General features: G+C 49.1%; 1 protein-coding gene across 1 annotated transcript in view; it reads right to left on the bottom strand.

Annotated features, from left to right (window-relative positions):
* The window catches only part of LOC144151297 (nose resistant to fluoxetine protein 6-like), a 112,530-nt gene extending 94,231 nt beyond the window's left edge, over positions 1-18,299 (bottom strand). The window contains exons 1-11 of the mRNA XM_077682311.1: positions 18,218-18,299; positions 18,010-18,097; positions 17,317-17,432; positions 16,243-16,413; positions 12,054-12,147; positions 11,350-11,442; positions 9,034-9,199; positions 7,512-7,591; positions 7,316-7,438; positions 1,722-1,842; positions 62-248 (exon numbers count right to left, since the gene is read on the bottom strand). Of these exons, the coding sequence (XP_077538437.1) occupies positions 62-248; positions 1,722-1,842; positions 7,316-7,438; positions 7,512-7,591; positions 9,034-9,199; positions 11,350-11,442; positions 12,054-12,147; positions 16,243-16,413; positions 17,317-17,432; positions 18,010-18,097; positions 18,218-18,299 (1,321 nt within the window). The remainder of the gene's footprint in view (positions 1-61; positions 249-1,721; positions 1,843-7,315; positions 7,439-7,511; positions 7,592-9,033; positions 9,200-11,349; positions 11,443-12,053; positions 12,148-16,242; positions 16,414-17,316; positions 17,433-18,009; positions 18,098-18,217) is intronic.
* Between the last annotated feature and the right edge of the window lie 683 nt (positions 18,300-18,982).

Below are 18,982 nucleotides of genomic sequence, written 5' to 3'. Positions count from 1 at the left end.
AGCATGCGGACAAAGTTTCTCTTCGAGCCACGCGCGCAATACACTCTGTGCTGGTATTCACCTCCGTGTCCTGAGATACAGGCGAAGGCCACCCACGCCACGCAGAGCGTCCAGGCGGGCCGGCTGGTGGCCCCGTACAGGACGCTAAGCAGCGGGCCCGGAGGGGAGTGCGCGTTCCACTCGTACACCCCGTACACCAGGGTCAGCCCTGTGGTCGCCGCCGACAGCCAGCCCACCAACTGCACCTTCTGCGAGCGGGCACCAAAGCAGAATGGGGCACCAGCAGAAAAGTTGGCCGCCCCTAATCTTCGAAAACAAATGACTTATCCCTTTAGTGTACCACTCTAGACGCCACAAGGCACGTATGCACACACTCCTTCAAAGTAAGTGCAAAGACACACAGGACAGGAGGAGAGGTGTAGTTGACATGCGCTAGTCCTTTGCACTTTCCCGGTCTTCCTGTGTTTTTTCGCACTTGCTTTGAAAATGTTACAATAACAACTATCAATCTGTCGTGTTTACTGCTATACATATACTGCAACACAGTTTTGGAGCTCACCGTTCCTCGAGCAGGTGTCACCTTAGATGACTGATGAGTTTTGATGGCGTGATGTTTTCGCACTGGCTCCCTTTTTGCAAGCCTGGTGGGCTAAAATTTCTTGAAGTAAGCTAGAGCTTCTCAAGTACAAATCGGTTTTTCATGCCGGATGTGGTCCCTCTCTAAATACGATAGCATTTACTGAGCTCACCAGCACATTTCTCGTGTCTGTCCACAGCAGGTATAGCAGAACGACGGGCGATGAGTCCTCCTTTTGTACAGCGTCTCCGTCTATGGTGCGATCCCGATGGATCGGGGCTGTCGCGCATCTATAGCAGACGCTGCCGCGTGACCAGTGCTGTCGGTATGGTCAAGAGGGGAGCGCTCTGCTAGAGCGAGACTGTAGGAGCGCGTAGTGACTCAGCTAAACACCCCTACAGGAGCGCTCCCCAAAAAGGAAGCATCGTTGGTGTGCTAGCGCTTGAACGCCAAAGAATCAATTGCGATGGCTCTTCGAAAGAGAATCGTCGGGGAGGAGGTACGTAACAGAAGACACGCTCGTTACTGCGGCACTCTCATGAATTAAAATAAAATTTCAGTGTAAAATGACAACCTAACAAGAATTTTTATGGTACGAAGCACCTTGTTGTGACAACAGAAGCCCTGTTGTTACGACAAAACCATCTGTTGTTACGACACACGTTTATGTCGTAACGAGAAAGTCAGTTTTCTCAACGACAAACATTCCTGCAGTCACAACAGAACTGTCTGTCGCTACGACAGCCATCACGCTGTCGTGACATAGCGAGCTGCCAGAATCACGACAGAAGAATACGACGAGACGACAGTACAACACGCAAAAATACGACAAACTACAGGAATTTTTCTTCTCGTCATTTTCGGCTGGGATTTCAATATAATAACGTAAATGTTGCCACCATCAAATGCTATATCAGTAAAACAAGTACCCAACAGCATCAAAATAATGGCATGATATCAAAATGTCGCCATGAAGCACCTATGTCGTCGCACTGTCTCCGGTGGTCATGCAGGTCCATTGTATTTTCGCATTATCAAAACTTACAGTTTCTCTGATGGCGTACAAGTTTCCCGGATGCGAAAGAGGGTAGAGTGGCACTTCCAGAAAGTATAAATAGTGCGACAAAGGTTCTCGACCACTCACTCTGCTCAGCTTGACCTGTCTGTACTTGTAGATGACGTATCCGAGGCCGAGGCCCACAGCAAAAGACGGGAAGTGCGTGTACGGCCGGAAGGCGATGTCATTCAGGAACGCGTTCAGGTTGCTGCAGTGGACAAGTGATGGATCACGACCTCGGCAGGTCTTTGTTTCAAGGTCCATGTTTGCAACAAAATTATCAACTAATGTTTTTCTTTTTTTTTTTTTTGCCTATAGCCTAATTCGAAGGTGCCTAGCTTAATACGAAATAAAAATAGACGCTAAGTGCGCCCTTTACCACACTCGTTTCATTCATCACAATGTTACACAGACTGTGCGCTACTGTACTTGAACTGTACTGAACATGCGGATACAAAATCTGGGGGAGAGGAAGGCGTTGTGGCCGTTCTGTCGATTGCTGCCTTTACATCTGGGGAAAATGGGCTACAACTGTTAATGCACGCAGGTGCGATTGCTACAGTAACCCTAAATTTACCTTTTTATTAACAAAAAAAATCACCCTCCGTGGTGGCTCAGTGGCTAAGGCGTTGTAGCCCAGGGACGCGGGTGCGATTCCCGGCCTCGGCGGCCGCTTTTGTGATTGAGGCGAAAAGCGATAACGCCCGTGTGTTCGAGATTTCGGCGCACGTTAAGGATCCCCAAGGGGTCAAAATTAATCCGGAGCCCTCCACTACAGTGCGCCTCATCGCCTGTGTAGCGTCGGTGCGTTAAACCCTACAATCAACCAAATAATAAAAGAAAATCTACGTTGGTGTGACATGTTGTCGCACTAAATGTTTGATGGGTGTGGCAAGCGTCGAGCGGAACCAGATCCATTACACCATCGCTGCAAATACAGACGCATTTTACCTAATAATGGTGGTATTAATGTGCTTAGTTTGTATATTTTATTTTAAAGGTAAACATTTTTTGTGGATGTGAGCACCTGAAGTTTATGCATTTTTACCCCTCCATGTGGTGCCTTATGTTCCTTGAAAGCATTATTTAGGTATATGAGTAAATAAATAAACAAACAAATAAATAAATACTTTTTCGGTCGCCTTTTCATCCCTGCCTCGCCATTTCATCCCTTTAGCCTTTCTGTCTACTTTTGCGGAGTTCACGTACCTACGTCCAGCTGTTCTTTTTTTTTTTACCCTCTTCACTTACTCCCAAACTACAGCGAAATTGGAATTTTGGAGGATCCTCGGCGTAAGATGTCGCTCGTGATTCCTGACAAGTTTCAGCGCATTCTTCGTGTTTTGAGCACGAACATGGATGGACGGCGTAGGAGATGTTCGCCCTCACCGCAATCAATGGGGGCGGTCGCCGGTTCTCCAACATAGTGTGCTAAAAGGCCGATGTGGACCTTAAAGGACAACTGCAACGAAAATTTACCTGCCCCCAATTCTGCTTCAACGTGTGGTATGCAATCAGTAGGTCTCTTGTGACCGAATTTTAAACTCCACAAACGCGCAGTTTTTTTTTTGTTAAAACCGTTCGAAAACAAGCCACTTCAACCGACGCAGCACGTAGCGGTGTATCGCCACAACTTGTCGCCACTGCGGCGAACTTCCGGATGTGACGTGCCAGTCAGGACTCCCGTGCGGCCGTTGCCTCTCCTCATTAGCCCTTTTACGTGCGGCCTCACGCGAGTGAGCAGTGTAATGCGTGCCTCTTGCATGAATAATTGCTTTCACGCGTTTCCGCAATGCGAGCAGCAGAAGAAGCTCTGGGTTGCCGAGACATAGTAAATTCGAAGAGTGCCGGGGCCACTCTACGCGGAGCAATACACCGTCGGAGAGCGAGTACGGTAGTTGCACAACGCCGATTTCGTGGTCGCGACGGCGGCAGCCGGCTCTCGGCCGACTCGACAAGCACGCGACACGCGTGTACGGCCTACGCGAGGATACGCTGTTGGCGCGGCTGGTCGGTGCATCGGCGTGAGAATTACTGCGGCAGCTGTGCGGCGCACTGCAGAGCGCAATACGGAGAACGGCCGGCGCGTGACGATACGCTGTTGTCGCGGCCGGTCGGGGCGCGAACGAGTACGGTAGATAGCTGCGCGGCCCAATGCACGGTCGCGGCCGGCCTACTCTTCGAGAGCGCGAGTGGCGCGAGTACGGCCGACGCGAGGCGATACGCTGTTGTCCCTGTTATCGCGCCAGTCGGGGCGCGAAGAAGTACAGCACGCGGCGCACTGCACGGAATCGGTTCAGTTCAAACAACTTCGTCAAAAATTAAATGAAAACTAGCAGCTGTTAGTAACATTTCTCTCAACAGCTAGAGAAAAAAAAAATCGCGCCAATCCACCCCGTGAATGTGGTTGGAAAGCAAAGCTGTAAACGGCACACATAACGATTACCCATGCGAGGTCACTTAAATTAACTCACATCGCTCTGCAAATAGCAAAACCAGAGAGAAGTGAAATGCACTTAACCGCACCATTTATTTCTTCAAAGAGATATTCTTGTAAAGGTTAAATCAATGCATGAAGCATGAATGGTATTTGGTTGAGTTGTATTGGTGTAGCACAAGAGTGGAAACTTTTTTTATAAAATTAAAGTAAGTTCCAACCCGGTGTTAGACGATCTGTCTTCTCCGTCTCTGCGCCGAGGACGGAGGCGACGAGATTTGCGGCAGAAAAGGCGGAGGAGGAAGAAATACTTCTGTTCAGATTTCTCAACAACCCAGAGTGCAGCCCTGGGAGTGATTCCTTCTTCTGTGGGGCCCATATGCAGACCGCGCGGCCTGTGTTCTGTCCACCCGCTGAAGCTGGGTACCTAGAGAGGGCCTGGACAGCAGCATCTCCCATTGCTCTTGTTGGGTAGTTGACGGAAAGAGAGGAGGGTGCTCAGGGCTAAAGTCGCACACTCCGATTACGGGGTGGAGTGTTCCTACTTTTGAGCAAAATTTACATTCAGCGTCGTAGCGATTCGGATACATTAAGAGACTTCGCGTAGGCTGTGGGAAGGAGCCCGGATTGTATGAGCCGTAGGGTAGTTAATTGTTCTCTGGAAAGGTCAAGGTAAGGCCAAGGTACGGTCTGTCTCAAAAGGCGATAATGCTGGGTTATCTCCCTGAACGTGACAAGCGGGTGACTGCCCTCGTGCAGCTCCATAGCACGGGAGGTAAAAGCTCAGGCTTGTTGGGTGGGCGTATTTGTTGCCCTCCATTGAAGCGTGAGGGGATGTCCAAATGAGCTAAATGGAACCATTTGGGGAGTGGTTTTTTAGCACGCGCCGTGCAGGTCAGGACACCCAACCCTACTGGTAATTCCAGTAAGCTTGCTGGGAATAGATGACTACCCTCCGAACCCCTGGTTGAGCGAGAGCCAAGGTGATGGCTGCCTCTTCTGCTGCTGTCATTTCTTGGGTGCTAAGCGAGGTACACGCAAGGAGGTTGGTTCTGGAGGTAGCCACAATTTTGGCGTATTGCTGCCCTCGATGTTTGGAGGCGTCTGTGCATGTCCCCACTCAGGGTAGTGTATAGCGCTTGAGCCCGTGCTGTTCGGTGACCCTCGTCATGTGAGGGGTTCATATTTCTAAGCAAAGGGAGCATCTTTAGTTTTAGTCGCCAAGTGTCTGGGAGTACGTCAAGCGGAGTGACATTCTGGGCTGCCCAGCCAATCTGGTGAAGCATGTGGTTACCCATCGCAGTTCTGAGTCGGACCTTCTGGTTAGAAAGATGGCCTTCTATCAGCTCTTTCACCGTGTTGTGGAGCCCCGTGCTAAGCATCCTCTGAGTGGACGTACTCATGAGAAGACCAATGGCGTGCTAGACCGCCTTTCTAATGATTATATAAAGCGTCTCTACGTCTTCCTTGTAGAGAAGAAGACAGGGGGTTGACGTAAGTAACTCTCGAGAGGACAAAAGCTTCAATTAATCGAAAGATACCGGATTCCTTTAGGCCTCGCTTCTTGGTGGCAACTCGCCTGATCATGTGTATTATTTGATTAATGCTGTTTTTGAGGCGCTGCAAGGAGACGTCACTCTTCGTGTTAGCCTCGAGATGTAGGCCCAGGATCTTGATGCTGGGGCTTGGAGTCATAGCCTGGCCATCAAGGAGTATTTGAATGTATTCCTTGGTTTGGCGTGAGGGCGGACGACAAGGAGCTGTGATTGTTTACGTGAACACTGCAGGCCACAAGCTTTATAGCACATTGGCGTACTAGAAGTGAGATGCCATGCATTGGTGTGAGGTTCCTTTAATTTCTGTAACTCTTAGCACATGAGCAATGTGCGCACAGGGCCGCTAGACGGGCGTGAGTGGTCGTGTGACGCTTTCACGTGGCATTCAGCGAGAACGCAAGGGGTAAACCCATAGATGTGCTTGGTGAGTACACCACCTGTCTTCCCAGTCTTCGCGTGCGCTCGTAGCTAAATCGGTAAGACACCGGGCTCTCGCTTTGTTAGTCGATTAGTTTCAGGTTCGATTCTCGGCGATGCCAGTAAATTCTTTTATTTGTTCACTGGAGTTTTCTGGTGACACCAACGGTCGCGAAAGAACCCTTGGGGGGTAGAGGTAAAAAGCTTTGCTTTAAAAGGGGGGGGGGGGGGCACATTTGGCAGCATTGAGCCTCGGGAAAAGTGACTGCTTCACCACGCCAGCGAAGACACTGCAGTGCTTTCATAGCTGCATGGCATCATTATCTAAAGATTTGGCGAGGGCACCCTGCTAACAAGAACAAAAGTGCCCGTGTAAACAAAAATAATAATATTCTGAATTTGAACTTTGATAACGTGCGTTGAACCCGAATTCTTACACGCTAACCGGCATGTTTCGACGCTTTCCTCCCACGGTAGCTTTTTTTTTCTTCTCTCACAAACACAGGATGGTTCGATAGGCACAGGGCATATTGGCTGTGCCGGCGCCCATCTAGCGCTGAACACTGCCTTTTGTGTAGCTATTTCAAAGCTCCCAGCTTCGCCACCACGCCTCGCGACGCCTTACGTTTTACCGGATGACTATAGGCGCGTCTGAGTGGCTCACAACGAAGCAATAATGGTTGCACGAACTTCCCAACATTCTTTCCCTCATGTTTTATGTGTTTGAAGAAACGGACGACCCGAAACACACCGAATGCAACTCGTGTTCTCGCAGGCAGCCGCGAGGGAATCCGCTGGCTACGCCCACTCGATTCCTGAGTGTAACGTCACTTACGGTCGGCCGTAATAGCGGTCCTTTTTTCCAGTTTCGGTTTGAAAAGAGCGTTTTTGATCTTCGTTTACAATGCAGCGACGCATATTTGGGCCGCAAAATTTTGCAGGTAGCAACTTTTAAGGTAATACTACCGGAAAATATAGCATTTAGGGCGCCGAAAATTTCGTTGCAGTTGGCCTTTAACAAGCGCGCCGGAGAACTGTCCGGTGACGAGGTCGAGAAGCTCGTCAAGATCATGTCGAACCCCCGCCAGTCCTGCTTCCTCAAAAGGCAGAAGGAAATCAAGGACGGCTAATACAGCCAGGTTGCGTCCAACGCCCTTGAGAACAAGTTCTACCCAAGCCAAGCTCTTAAATTGATGCGCCACACTCAAGGTGCTGATCATGAATTATTGAGAATGCTGGCGTGTTACAAAATAAAAGAATAGAGGACATACTCGTCGTCTGGTATTGAAAACAGGGCAACGGGACCGTAGTCGTAGATGTACGTGACCAGCCCTGTGACGGTCATGCTGGCAAAGCCCAGGGCGGCAATTAGGCCCAGGCCCAGCGCTGGTCGCCTGCGCGATGAGGCATAGATACGGTCATACAGTAAATCAGCCACAATCATAGCTGAAGGGCTGTCGTGCTCACCTGTACAGTGTAATGAAGAAGAGAGGAGCAATGATGAAGTACTGCATGTCACAGGACAGGAACCAACCGTGTGGAAGGCACTGGAAGGTACGCGCGCGAGGAAGAAGGGAAAAAAAATTTCCTGAGAACCTTAAGTCTGCTTACATTCTTTGAAAACGAAAGCATTATGTATAAGTTCCCCTGGCGATACTTATAAAGACTTTTTTTAGAGAAACGCTGTGTTTCCGTCTCCGCCGAAGAAATAGCCATTGCCCTGGCCGCCATTTCCCTCCCTGACCCAGTCACCATCCTCACCGATTCGCAGACAGCCAGCCGAAACTACCAGATTGGCCGAATGTCTTCATCAGCCCTTCACATCCTCAAAAACAGCTCAACGACCCCTCACATCCGCATCGCCTGGGCTCCTAGACACGCCGCCATCCCCGGCAATGAAGAGGCTCCCGCCGCGGCTCGCGATCTGATACACCGAGCCATTGCCGACGGTGGCCAATGTTTACCCCCTCAAGATCGACCCGACCCACTGAGTGGCTACACGGAGATTCTCGCTCATTACAGGCAAACTCACCGTCGCCTCTCACCACCACACTGGCGCCTCTTTAAAGAGGAAGCTACAATTGGCGGCGTCTCCAGACAAATACCTACCCACATCCCACCCGCCCCCACCTCATCTTCCCCACCCAACACCCTTCCCTCTGTGCTCACTGTCCCCAGCCTGGCACCCTCTACCATATACTATGGGAGTGCCAACGTACTCCAGACTTGCCCCCAATTCCCAACCCCACCTACGAGCAGTGGAGGGCTTCCCTGGCCAGCCCAGACCCGGATACCTGCAGCTGATCCTGGTGACCCGAGCAAGGACAGCCAGCCGAAGTCAAGGCATCCCGGACTAGGGATGCCTTCCACGGGGCGAGGCCCATTCATCAACCTGAGCTCGACAAATAAACTATTTATTCTCTCTCTTTCCGTCTCTTTCTTCGGTTTCGTTTTTCGTATTCTGGCGAGAATTACATCGACAGACAGACTGCTACATTTCACACCGCCGCTTCCCCAGAATCACAGTTCCCCTTGGCTGGTGTGCACCTGGTTTACTCACGTGCCGCCATTTGCCCCCGTCCCGCGATATGACGGCAGTGCCGAACGCACCAGGCGTACTCCTGTTCTGCCACTGACTGAGCGCGGGCAGTGCGGGGGTAACGCACTCGGATCCTGCACTGGAGAACCGGGTTCAGTTCCCACACGAACTCAAATACGTTTTTTTTTTTATTTTAGCGACGAAACTGCGCGGCACATTTGCAACTTCGGACCGCAAAGCACTATTTCCTTAGTCTGCACACAACGTTTGTTTCTAAACATCAACGTTCACAATTATGTAAAAGGTTCTATTTTCCGACATGTTGCTTCATAGGAACGCCGTGTGTATTCGAGCGCAGTGAGATCTCTTCCTGCACCGGGGAAAAAAGGGTGAGTGAAAACGCCTGCCACCATCTACCGGATGCCCACTACTGCTCGATTTAGTGCTTACGACTTCCTGAGTCTTCATCCAGGCACTAATGTAGATGAGATTGGTCCACCAGTAGCGCTTGCATCCTTCCGCGAACCGGTCCACAGTCTCGTGCCAGAGAGGGCCATTCATCCATGGTGGACCCAGGATCAGAGTCAGTGACACCATCAAGAAGGGTGGTGTTAATCTGAAGTCGAAAAAAATAACAGAAGCAAATGAGGACTGCAAAGTTGTCAATTTTGCAGCCTGAAATGTTTTTCTTGGCCGCACATGCTCCCAGAGCCGAAAGCTGAAAACCATTTTTTTTTTCCCTTTTCCGTTGTGCAGATATTAGTGGTAACCACGCAAAAGGGAGAGAGAGAGTGAACAACTTTATTTTGTGCCCGGTGGGAAAAGGAAGAGGTTTGTTGCGCTGATGTTATCAGCAGCGTGATTTACGGCATTTTGCCGCAATCGCCTTCTGCTTACCGTTGACCTTAATTGGCAACATTCTTCGTAGCGAAAACAAACTCAAAGAAAATTAAGTACTCTGCATGGCGCGATGAAGCGCTGTCTCGCACGGGCTTTCTTTTCTCGTGTTTTTACGCGCAGGCGATATGTTTGTGTAATTAGAGAGTTTTAGCATAGCGGCTAGCGTACGCCAATACTACGGGGGCGGTTTACTGGGAGGCCCATTGGTCTAACGAATGCGGGAGCCCGGCGAGGCATAGGTGACCATCCACGCGGAACGAATGCGCGCATGGCCAATCGGGTCCTGGCACCCGCCGCCGTTGTGTTAGCGTGCTCTAGCCGCTATGCTAAAACTTTCTATTGAAAGCAGTGTCATACGCCGCATTTTGTTTCGGGTGGAACCGGATCCACGCAAAAAGGAGAGGGAGGACAGGATGCAGAAAGAGAACGTAGCAAAAATTCATCCAAAATGTTTAATGCACTTAAAAAGTGAAACCTTTGCTAAAACGCTACAGAGGCTTTCTTGAACAAAAAAATTTCAAAACTAACAAAATTTAGAAGTAGCCGCGGCTTAATAACCCCCCCCCCCCCGCCCCCCTTTGCATACGCTAGTGAGTATAACTGCAGGCTAGTACTCGAAGATAAGTGCTTGGTTGGTGTTTGGGCAAGGTGAGCTTGATGCCCGTAAATGTATCTGACGTAGTGTTGACGCCTCAACGGGTCGAAAAAATAGCAGATGGTTTTTCTGTGCCAACCACGTATCATCGCGAGAATACACATTTTCTTGGATGAAATTTTTTAATGATAAGGCTTCTCTGCAGCACAAAATGTGAAAAACCCGCCTACAACCTCCCCACCCCCCCTCCCCCCAAGTCGGCTTCACTTCATACATGAATGTCCTGCTTAGAAGACATTTTCTGGGGAAATATAAGCAATGATATATAAGCAATGATGAAAGCCCGCGGACCTGTTTTTAATCAAGCGAGGTTGTTTCGGTTTCCATAGTAATACATACTCGGCTACTTGAGAAAAAACTTCGTACAGACAAGGGTGACATCTTGGTTGGTACGCGAGTAGGATTTTCGCACTAAAATGAAAAGGTGGGATTAAAGAAGGAAAGAAGTGAAATAAGAACACTTGTGATGTGTAGCGACTCCTGGAATTCTTCCCCTGCCCCATTCTCATTATTCGTGGGCGGCCGGTCAACTCGCGCCCAGGCTGGCATTTGGTGCCGTTTATTTTGGCACGCATATCTCTGGAAAGGTGCAGGAATTATTGGGCCAGCCTGCCAACGGGACAAGGCCTCGCTTCCTCAAGTAACAGCTCACTCCTTTTTACGCTCTTACTTCGGGTCTTGGAGCAGATCCCGTTGGATCCGCTCGCAGGCCATCGGGGAGACGGGGGAGAGGAGAAAGAAGTGGGAATGGGGCATGGTTTCAGATGCGCGAGCGAGTGTTTCTGCCATCTTGGTGTGAACGGCCTTCGTAGGCCGCCGCCACCCCCGCTTCGCTCAATGCATGCTCGCTCACTTTGCTCAAGAATTCTCCCGGAGGGGCGACACGTGTCGGGGCCCCACTGAGCACGCTCATTTGCTAGGTCGTCGTCACAGGGTCGCTCACTATCATCATAATGCGACACATCCTGGGGCCCATATGTCACAGTAGGCGGAGAATACAGGCATTGTTTGATGCATTTTCAGATTAGCTGGAATACGTCAATTTATAATACTTGCACTACGTCTTAGGGTGCCCTTAATAAGAGTTCCCAGTTGGGGGTGGGATGTGTTTGCGTACTGTTTATTTATTTAGTTTACTAGGTTCCTGCGCATGATTGTGACCAACACATAGTTTGTTTAGGCGTCTACATAAGTGAGAAGCCCAGGCTCACCTGATGTAACGGTGAATGTAGTACATGAGAAAGTCGAAGCGCCCTTTGTCTTGGCTGAGCCGTCCGTAGCAGACGAACATGAGTAGCAGTCCGCTGCATGAGAAACGATATTTTTACACCCGTTCTGATGCTGCTGCTCTTTTATTTTACTTTTTGATGACATACTTACCATTTTCCCCCAAAAGCTGCAAATACGACAACTAATAACCGATTAAACGTTTCATGCTATGAAGTCACTCATGCTAAAATAGCTTCAACCAACCGCGAAGAAAACTACCGACAACCGACGGATTTGTTCGTTACTTCCGACTCAAGGAGTAAATACTATAGTTGCATCCATTGACAATTAGAATGTTTTCTTTTCATCAAGTTTAAAACACCGGGTCTATAAATGCTGGTCTTTCAAAATTGGTCGTGCTGAGCTCGTTGGTGTATCTTTAAACATGAAATGAGAGGTGCGGGAACCTACTCAACGGCAAAAAATAAGAAACGCACCAACACAAGCCAGTGGGAAGCGGTCACAGGGAACCATAAAAAAAAAACGGTGCCGGTGGGCGTTCCTGAGTTTCTTTCTGTTTGTCTTCGAGTGTGGCACTGACCCGTTCATTTTATGCCGCCCTTGTTCCTAAACGTCGATAGAAGTGTAACATGAAAATTTGTGCTCCTGATTTGTTATACATTACGTACAAGTAGTTTGCCTTTACCTTAGCAGAAAGAACGTGTCCACGGAGAGCGAGGCGTTCAGTACCACTTGGAATGCAACATCCTTTCCCAAGCCTTTGGCACGAATGGCTCCTGCTGCAAAATTGGAACATGTGTAAAGCCTCGAATTCAGCTGCGTGGAGCGACGTTACTATTTTGTGTTTCAGATAAGGAAATAGAGTATACATAACCGGGGCAGAGTGAGAGCCATCGCTAGCTATTTTACATTCGAAGTTCACATGTTATGCTCGCACATATTTTGTCGGCTCCCAACTCATGTAATGCCTCATTTTACGAGCCTGCAACGGCAATTAGGTGCAGGGAAATGGAATGAACAGTTCATGATTTGGATCCTGATATAAACAGACATCAGGCCCGGTTACAACATGTGTACTATGCATTGCAAGCCTGGGAGGCGTTGCTACTCTTCAAATTACTGGCGCTGGCTTCGCCTCAACCATCCGAGTGACTCGGATCACAGGGGTAAGTTTTGCAAATGGAAATGCCGAAGGTGCACAGATTTGGCCAAAAAAGTGATAGCTGTGTGATGCCCAGCGTCAGACCCAGCTCGCGCCTTCAGCCTTGTGCGGGTGGCATCAAATCGTGGCCTGGGCTTCGCCATTCGTAGAATTGACGCCATTGGTAATTTTCTACATCCGTGTGCCCCTGGAAAGCAGAAAGACGGATATTTCCAAGAGCGTATCTCTGTGCGTGGCGTGGGCAACGACTCAGTAAGAAAGCCTCGGAAATTGGCTGTAGGACCCAGCTGGATGCACCCATACAGCCGGAGTACAGAAATTAGAAACTGACAATAAAAACCAAAGCCTTGTTCGCAATCGTCTGCGTACGCAGAGGGTTTGACGCGCCGACGCAACGCAGTCGATGAGGCGCGCTGCAGTGGAGGGCTCCGGGTTAGTTTTGACCACCTGGAGATCTTTAGCGTGCGCCGAAGACACGGGCGTTTTTGATTTTCGCCTCCATCAGAAAAGCGGCCGCCGCGGCCGGGAATCGAACCCGCGTCGTCGTGCTCAGCAGCCCAAAGGTGGGCGGACCTCGTCCCCAAATTGTCTCCTTTGTTAGGGAGAGGGGAGGAGAGAGGGGGTACAAGGCACAATGCAACTGACTCTGCCTATCATTAAAATAAAGGCTAGCGATAACTTTTCCTTGCTGCAAGCGATGCGGCAAGCTTACGTGCCGCAGACGTCTGCTCGTGCCGGGACGATCAGCCGTTTTGCTATGCTTGCGCAGACTATGCCTGTGCAGAAAAGCAAGCATCACAAACTCAAAATTTGTACAGAAGGAGCCCACTGGATCCCGAGGCTTTTTGTTCTCAGCATTGTATTTTCGCGCGTTTTTATTTTCTACTTCCATTTTTATTGCGTTTGTTTCTTCTTCTAAGTCCCACACGTTCCCTAAATTTATATGCGTACGCCAGTGACCCGAATGACCAATCGGTGTGCCAAGAAGGTGAGTTAGACCCATTATGAGTGGCTAAGGCGTTGCGCTGCTGAGCACGAGGTCGCGGGTTCGATTCCCGGCCGCGGCGGTCGCTTTTCTGATGGAGGCGAAAAGCAAAAATGCCCGTGTGTACGAGATTTCGGCGCACGTTAAAGATCCCCAGGTGGTCAAAACTAATCCGGAGCCCTCCACTACGGCGCGCCTCAGTGTCGCGTACGCGCGTTAAACCCTACAATCAATCAATTAGACCCATAATGAGGGCAGGCATGCCATTTGACTCCGAATTTTCATCTGCGTTGTCACATGACGCAATGCAAAACGGCATTCTCGCATTGCGTAACGAAACAGCGCAGACCATAGTTTTTCGAGCCAGATTATATGTTGGGCCTCGTCATTGACATACTTTGTCCTCCTGATCGTCGTAATTGGCCAGTAAGTTGTCTTGTGAGCAGACCCGCAAGCATTTCGAAGACTGTATGTTTTTTTTTCGCTTGTCATGAGTAAAACAAGTCAAGGCATGTGCACTTTACGTGCGGTAGCACGGTACCGAGACAGCACGTAGGCTGTACATGCGGTCGTTCTTCCAGCCTCGATTCTCCAGCTGATAATTTGCGAGCGTATTATTTGGGGTTGCTTTGGTGGTCATTTTACTGTCCTTCAGCCCCGACACAGGCGCTGTACAAGGACCGTTACAGCACGACGCAGTGGCAGTTTTGTCGAATAGCAATAAGAACAAAAAGAAAAAAAAAAAAACGGCCGCGTATCTGCCATTTCGTCGAAAAGCGAAATGTCTGTCGAAAAACGACAGCCGTCGGCTGCCCCTGCGACGTTGCTATGCACTTCTGCGTTCTCCGCACCTACCCCTCATGCTCATCCCCTTCCCCTCGCTCCTCTCGGGATGAATTGAATCAAGGTTTCTTCAATGCAGTTCAATTTACCCGCCTTCGCATTTCTCGCGCGCCATCTGTTGGGACAGCGCTCATGTTTTTTCTTTATATTCGCATTTCTTGTTCTGCCTAGAGCAGCACGAGAGCGCGAGCTCGTTCTTTTTTTTCTTGCTTTTATCTCGCATGACCTGGAGCCTGTCTGAGTCATTTTTAGCGCGTTATTTTTTTCGCTTGCTATCATACAAACCAACCTAACCTGTATCCTTAACTAGAAGAACACGGGATCTGAGGGTTCTATACTTACATTTTGCCTTAAATGTGCCCGAGCGCTAAGAAATTGTTAGCGCTAAGAAATTGGGACATGTCTGACTTAGTCCAGCAGTTCTAGTAATTTGGAACTGTTGCGCCTGCTATATAGTGCTTCTTTTCGACGAATTGTTTTGGCATTTGGCCGGAAGGCTGAATCGAAGGACGGACGGACGGACGGACGGACGGACGGACCGACGGACGGACGGACGGGCGGACGGACGGACGGACGGACGGAAGGACGGACAGACAGACAGACAGACAGACAGACAGACAGACAGACAGACAGACAGACAGACAGACAGACGGACGGACGGACGGATGGACGGACGAACAGACAGACAGACAGACAGACAGACAGACGGGCGGACAGACGGACAGATGGACGGACGGACGGACGGACGGACGGACGGACGCACCAAAATTTTGGTGTTTAAAGAGCCCGAGAAAGACTACCGTCTTTAAAACAACAGGGGTCACTCCGTTCTCGAATAAACTCGTAACGCGCGCACGCACGCATGTACGTACACACTTAGGGCGGTCCTCACGTCAGTGAGGAGGACGCGACATTGTCCGCGCTAGGAGAGAAACGGTGGTTCCGCTGGATAACGCGTCGCCGCACCTCTTAGCAAGAAAGAGAGGCCACGAAACCACTACCCATGCAGGGGGGAACCACGGCGTGCACTTGCAATCCACTGCCCACTCATCTGGCAGTGACCTCCAAGGAGGAGCGATATGATGGTGGCCATGGCGATGTATCGTGCTGTTATACTTTGGCAATGCTGGTTGAGGGAATTTGAGTTGCATTCTTTTGCCTCATTTACTCAAAGTACGTATACCCACGGAGACCGTTGCCCCCGGGGGAAGGCTTAGATTTCAAGATAAAGACCTCATCAAAATATATATACTGGTGGCATAAACGAGATTCCTGCACAGAAACATGCGCAGCAGTGGAACTCCTAAGCAACCGAATGCTTTTGTGCTTAAATCGACATTTCTTTGACTGGAGGCATAGTAAGACAAAGTTTTAGTGGTATAGGCCTGCGTGAGGTGCCCACATTCAGGCAGATTTACCCCCAGATACCGCCCGTTCTGGGACGGAACAAAAAAAAACAGGCTGTGCAAAGTTTAGAGATCATATTTTAACAGAATTGTCCCCGGATACATCGCATTTTGTGACAGCAATATACAAAAACATAAAAACAGGCTGTGTAAAGTTAGACAGAGATCAGATCATCTGTTAATTGGCTGCATTCAAGTCTGTGCGGCTTACTCTCTTTCACTTGCTCTCACTTGCTCTCCCTTTCACTTGCAGTGCTTGTTATGTCATCCTCTCAGCCGTATAGTTACGCGACATTTTCCATCGGCGTTAGACAGGGCGATGGTATTCAGTTCCGTCATGACGGCACCCAACCGAGGGCCGCAGGCCGCAAGCCTTACACTACCCTTCTCGTGTTTGCTGATTGGCCTGGTGGACATAAAGCGACGCTCTGTCTTCGAATTTCTAAGGAGTAACTATGAAACACGCGAGCAGGCTTACAAACTATCGAGTTGTTGCGGCTGAAGTATACGTGACCGAGCATAATCCAGAGCATGCTGATGAACCGGATTCCGTGCAGACATCTCATGCTTCGGTCGTTTGTTTTTGTCGATAGAATCTTTCGTCCATTGGAGTACGCGGAAAACGCCTCCAGTAATTGCCGAGGAATACCTGAAAGAAGAAAAGCATTGGTGGTGTGAAGAAAAGCATTGGTGGTGTCCCCTCAGGACATCTGCAGAAAAACTTCCCCAGCCGCGCGTGATTGACATTATCGCCTACTGTTTTAATTTTATATGTCTGTTCAACGTAGCCCAAGAAAGGCCTTTAAAATGAGGGTTACTGGAGCGGTGAAAGTCCTCCGATGTAATCAGCTTGACAAAGGAATTTCAAAGGAAAGTAAGTCATAGGAAAGTATGTTGAAGCACGTCAAAGGAAAGTAACGTGCTTTAGTCAAGTGAATATCTCGCTGGTTTCACGGTAGTGACGTTTTGTTGTATGGGGAAGCTCGAAAACATTTTTCGTGTTTGTTTGCTTTCAAAGAAGCTAATACCACCGAAAAGTCAGTAAAATTTACGAGTAAATTTTGCGAAACTTCAAAGTCACGGTGAATACTGGTGCTATGGCGATCATAATAAAACAATCAAGGAAGATAAACCACTAAGTGTTGTCATTACACGATTAGTACACTTGCCATTATCGAGACTTTACGCACTTCTTGGTACCACGCAGAATGTTCATGAATGACGCTAATGACAAAATGAATAGAGGAAATTACTAACCCACTCAATAAGTCATGTTGGTGAGGATGTTTCCAGAAACGTGAAACAATTACATTCCCCTCTGACACTGAAAAACTCCTTCGGGCTTCCCATACTATAATAATGACTTATAGACTACCAAAATAGTTTTAACAATAATGAGTACTCATAACTCATACAGTAGCCAATACAGAAATTGTAATTGTTTTCAAGTTTGTTTATGAGCAACAAAACGTTATTTCTGTAACCTAGCAGAGGGTTTATCGAGCAGTCTGCATTGATCCGGGGAAATGTCTGTCGCTTTGGCGTGCCTTACGTTTTTCCGGTTCCTTGAGGGGCTCTGGCTCCCGCCTTACCACCCTTTGGATTTTGGGTACAACTTCGGACAACGTGCCCGCAATGACAAGAAGAAGACCGGCGCCGAACAATGCCCTGGGAAAAGAGGCGGAACCGTGTTTTGTTTATCAAGCATTGTGCGCGCACGCCACCGTGGTCATAACGTTCCATTGCAAAAAAACACCAGCATCGAAAAAAAATGAATTTACTGCTTTAAGTTCACTCATAAATTAAAATTCCTCGGCCGCTCAGGGCTTTTCAAAGGATCTTGTCTTTTGCAATTAGCTGCGGAAAATTTGCATGCCGAAATGTCGGTAATACCTGACTGCGGATAATTTCTAGTGGAGAGCTGTGCACTTATATGCACGGTTATTTGTCACGTGTCAATGGCATGTAGCGCTCACGGCGGATCGTACGGCAGTGTGAGTCACTACGCCTTTTTACAAGAAAACCGCCGTAATCTCACATTCGCCGAGTTACCAACGTTAGCTGCAGCAGGGGGGCAGTGACCGCTAAATGGTTTTGTTTTCCTTCGTTAAGGCACCTGCCGTTTTCAACCAACCAGCGGAGCAGCATAAAATGTCAGCGAGGATCGAGTTTTTCCTCGAGATATTCGGACGTTCCGCTTGCGTGCACCGTATGCATGAAAACAGAGGCCGCGGCCGGGGCTCACAGAATGGCGACGTAGTAATCGGGAAGCACGGCTTTCTGCTTCACTTCGCACCAGGGAACTGTCACGTTGGTCTTCACCTGCTTGCCGACTGAAACAGACAGAAGAGGGCCGGGCCTGAGAGAGGTCCAGAGGGGGAGGCGCCGGGCACGATGGAGCGCCGACATTACGCGTACGAGGAAAGGGGGCCGACGCTCTTGTTTATACGTACAGTAGCCGGCGAGGCTCCGTACGTCTTCAATGCTGCAGCTGGAAGGGACGCAGATTCCGATGCGGAACTTGAGGAAGTACATGTAGGCCAGCGAAGTGTCCAACTCGAGCGTCTGAAAGAGCAATTGATGAAACAGCCATTGAGAATCCCGACGTCCGAACCCCATGGCTCGTCCTTTCGCCGCGCACGTTTACGGCTGAATGTTGAAGAACATTGTTATTTTTTTTTCCGCTGTATGAAATCTTTTTACTGTATTATTGTTTGTTTATGAAAACTGAGAACTGTCTTTTTTTTGTTCTTTCTTGCTGTGAATTCTTGAACTCTACTCATTGTTTCCTGAAATCCGAGAGCTGATGTGTATGTTTTTTTCCTAGTGGAATTGTCATTGTAATTATTGTCTTTCTGTAAACTGAAAGCTGATTTTCTATGTGTTAGTTGTGTGCATTATTTTGTTAATTTTATTGTCACAAAGTACGTGCCATTTCCCGCAGAGTCGCGCCAACACGTGGGGGGGGGGGGGGGGGGGGAGGGGGACGTCACCTTGTCAGGCTTTTTTTTTTTTTTTTCTCCTGTAGCCTTTTTGACCGTCCCCCTCGACAACTGTATAGCCAGTCTTGTACATGTTGTCGCAATAAACTTTCAACTTTCAACTTTCAACTTTCAACATTGTTATCACGGTGCGCGGGTGGCCACTGGCTTGCGAGTGACCCTGCTTAGTACTCTTACAGGGCAAGCTGACCGTAGATCATCATATGAAATACTTTC

This window comes from Haemaphysalis longicornis, unplaced genomic scaffold (genome assembly GCF_048455015.1).
Source record: "Haemaphysalis longicornis isolate Haplotype H1 unplaced genomic scaffold, Haemaphysalis longicornis Haplotype H1 scaffold_1, whole genome shotgun sequence".
Lineage (NCBI taxonomy): Eukaryota > Metazoa > Arthropoda > Arachnida > Ixodida > Ixodidae > Haemaphysalis > Haemaphysalis longicornis.
Note: the sequence above shows the minus strand (reverse complement) of the source record. Positions and strands in the feature narration are given on the sequence as shown.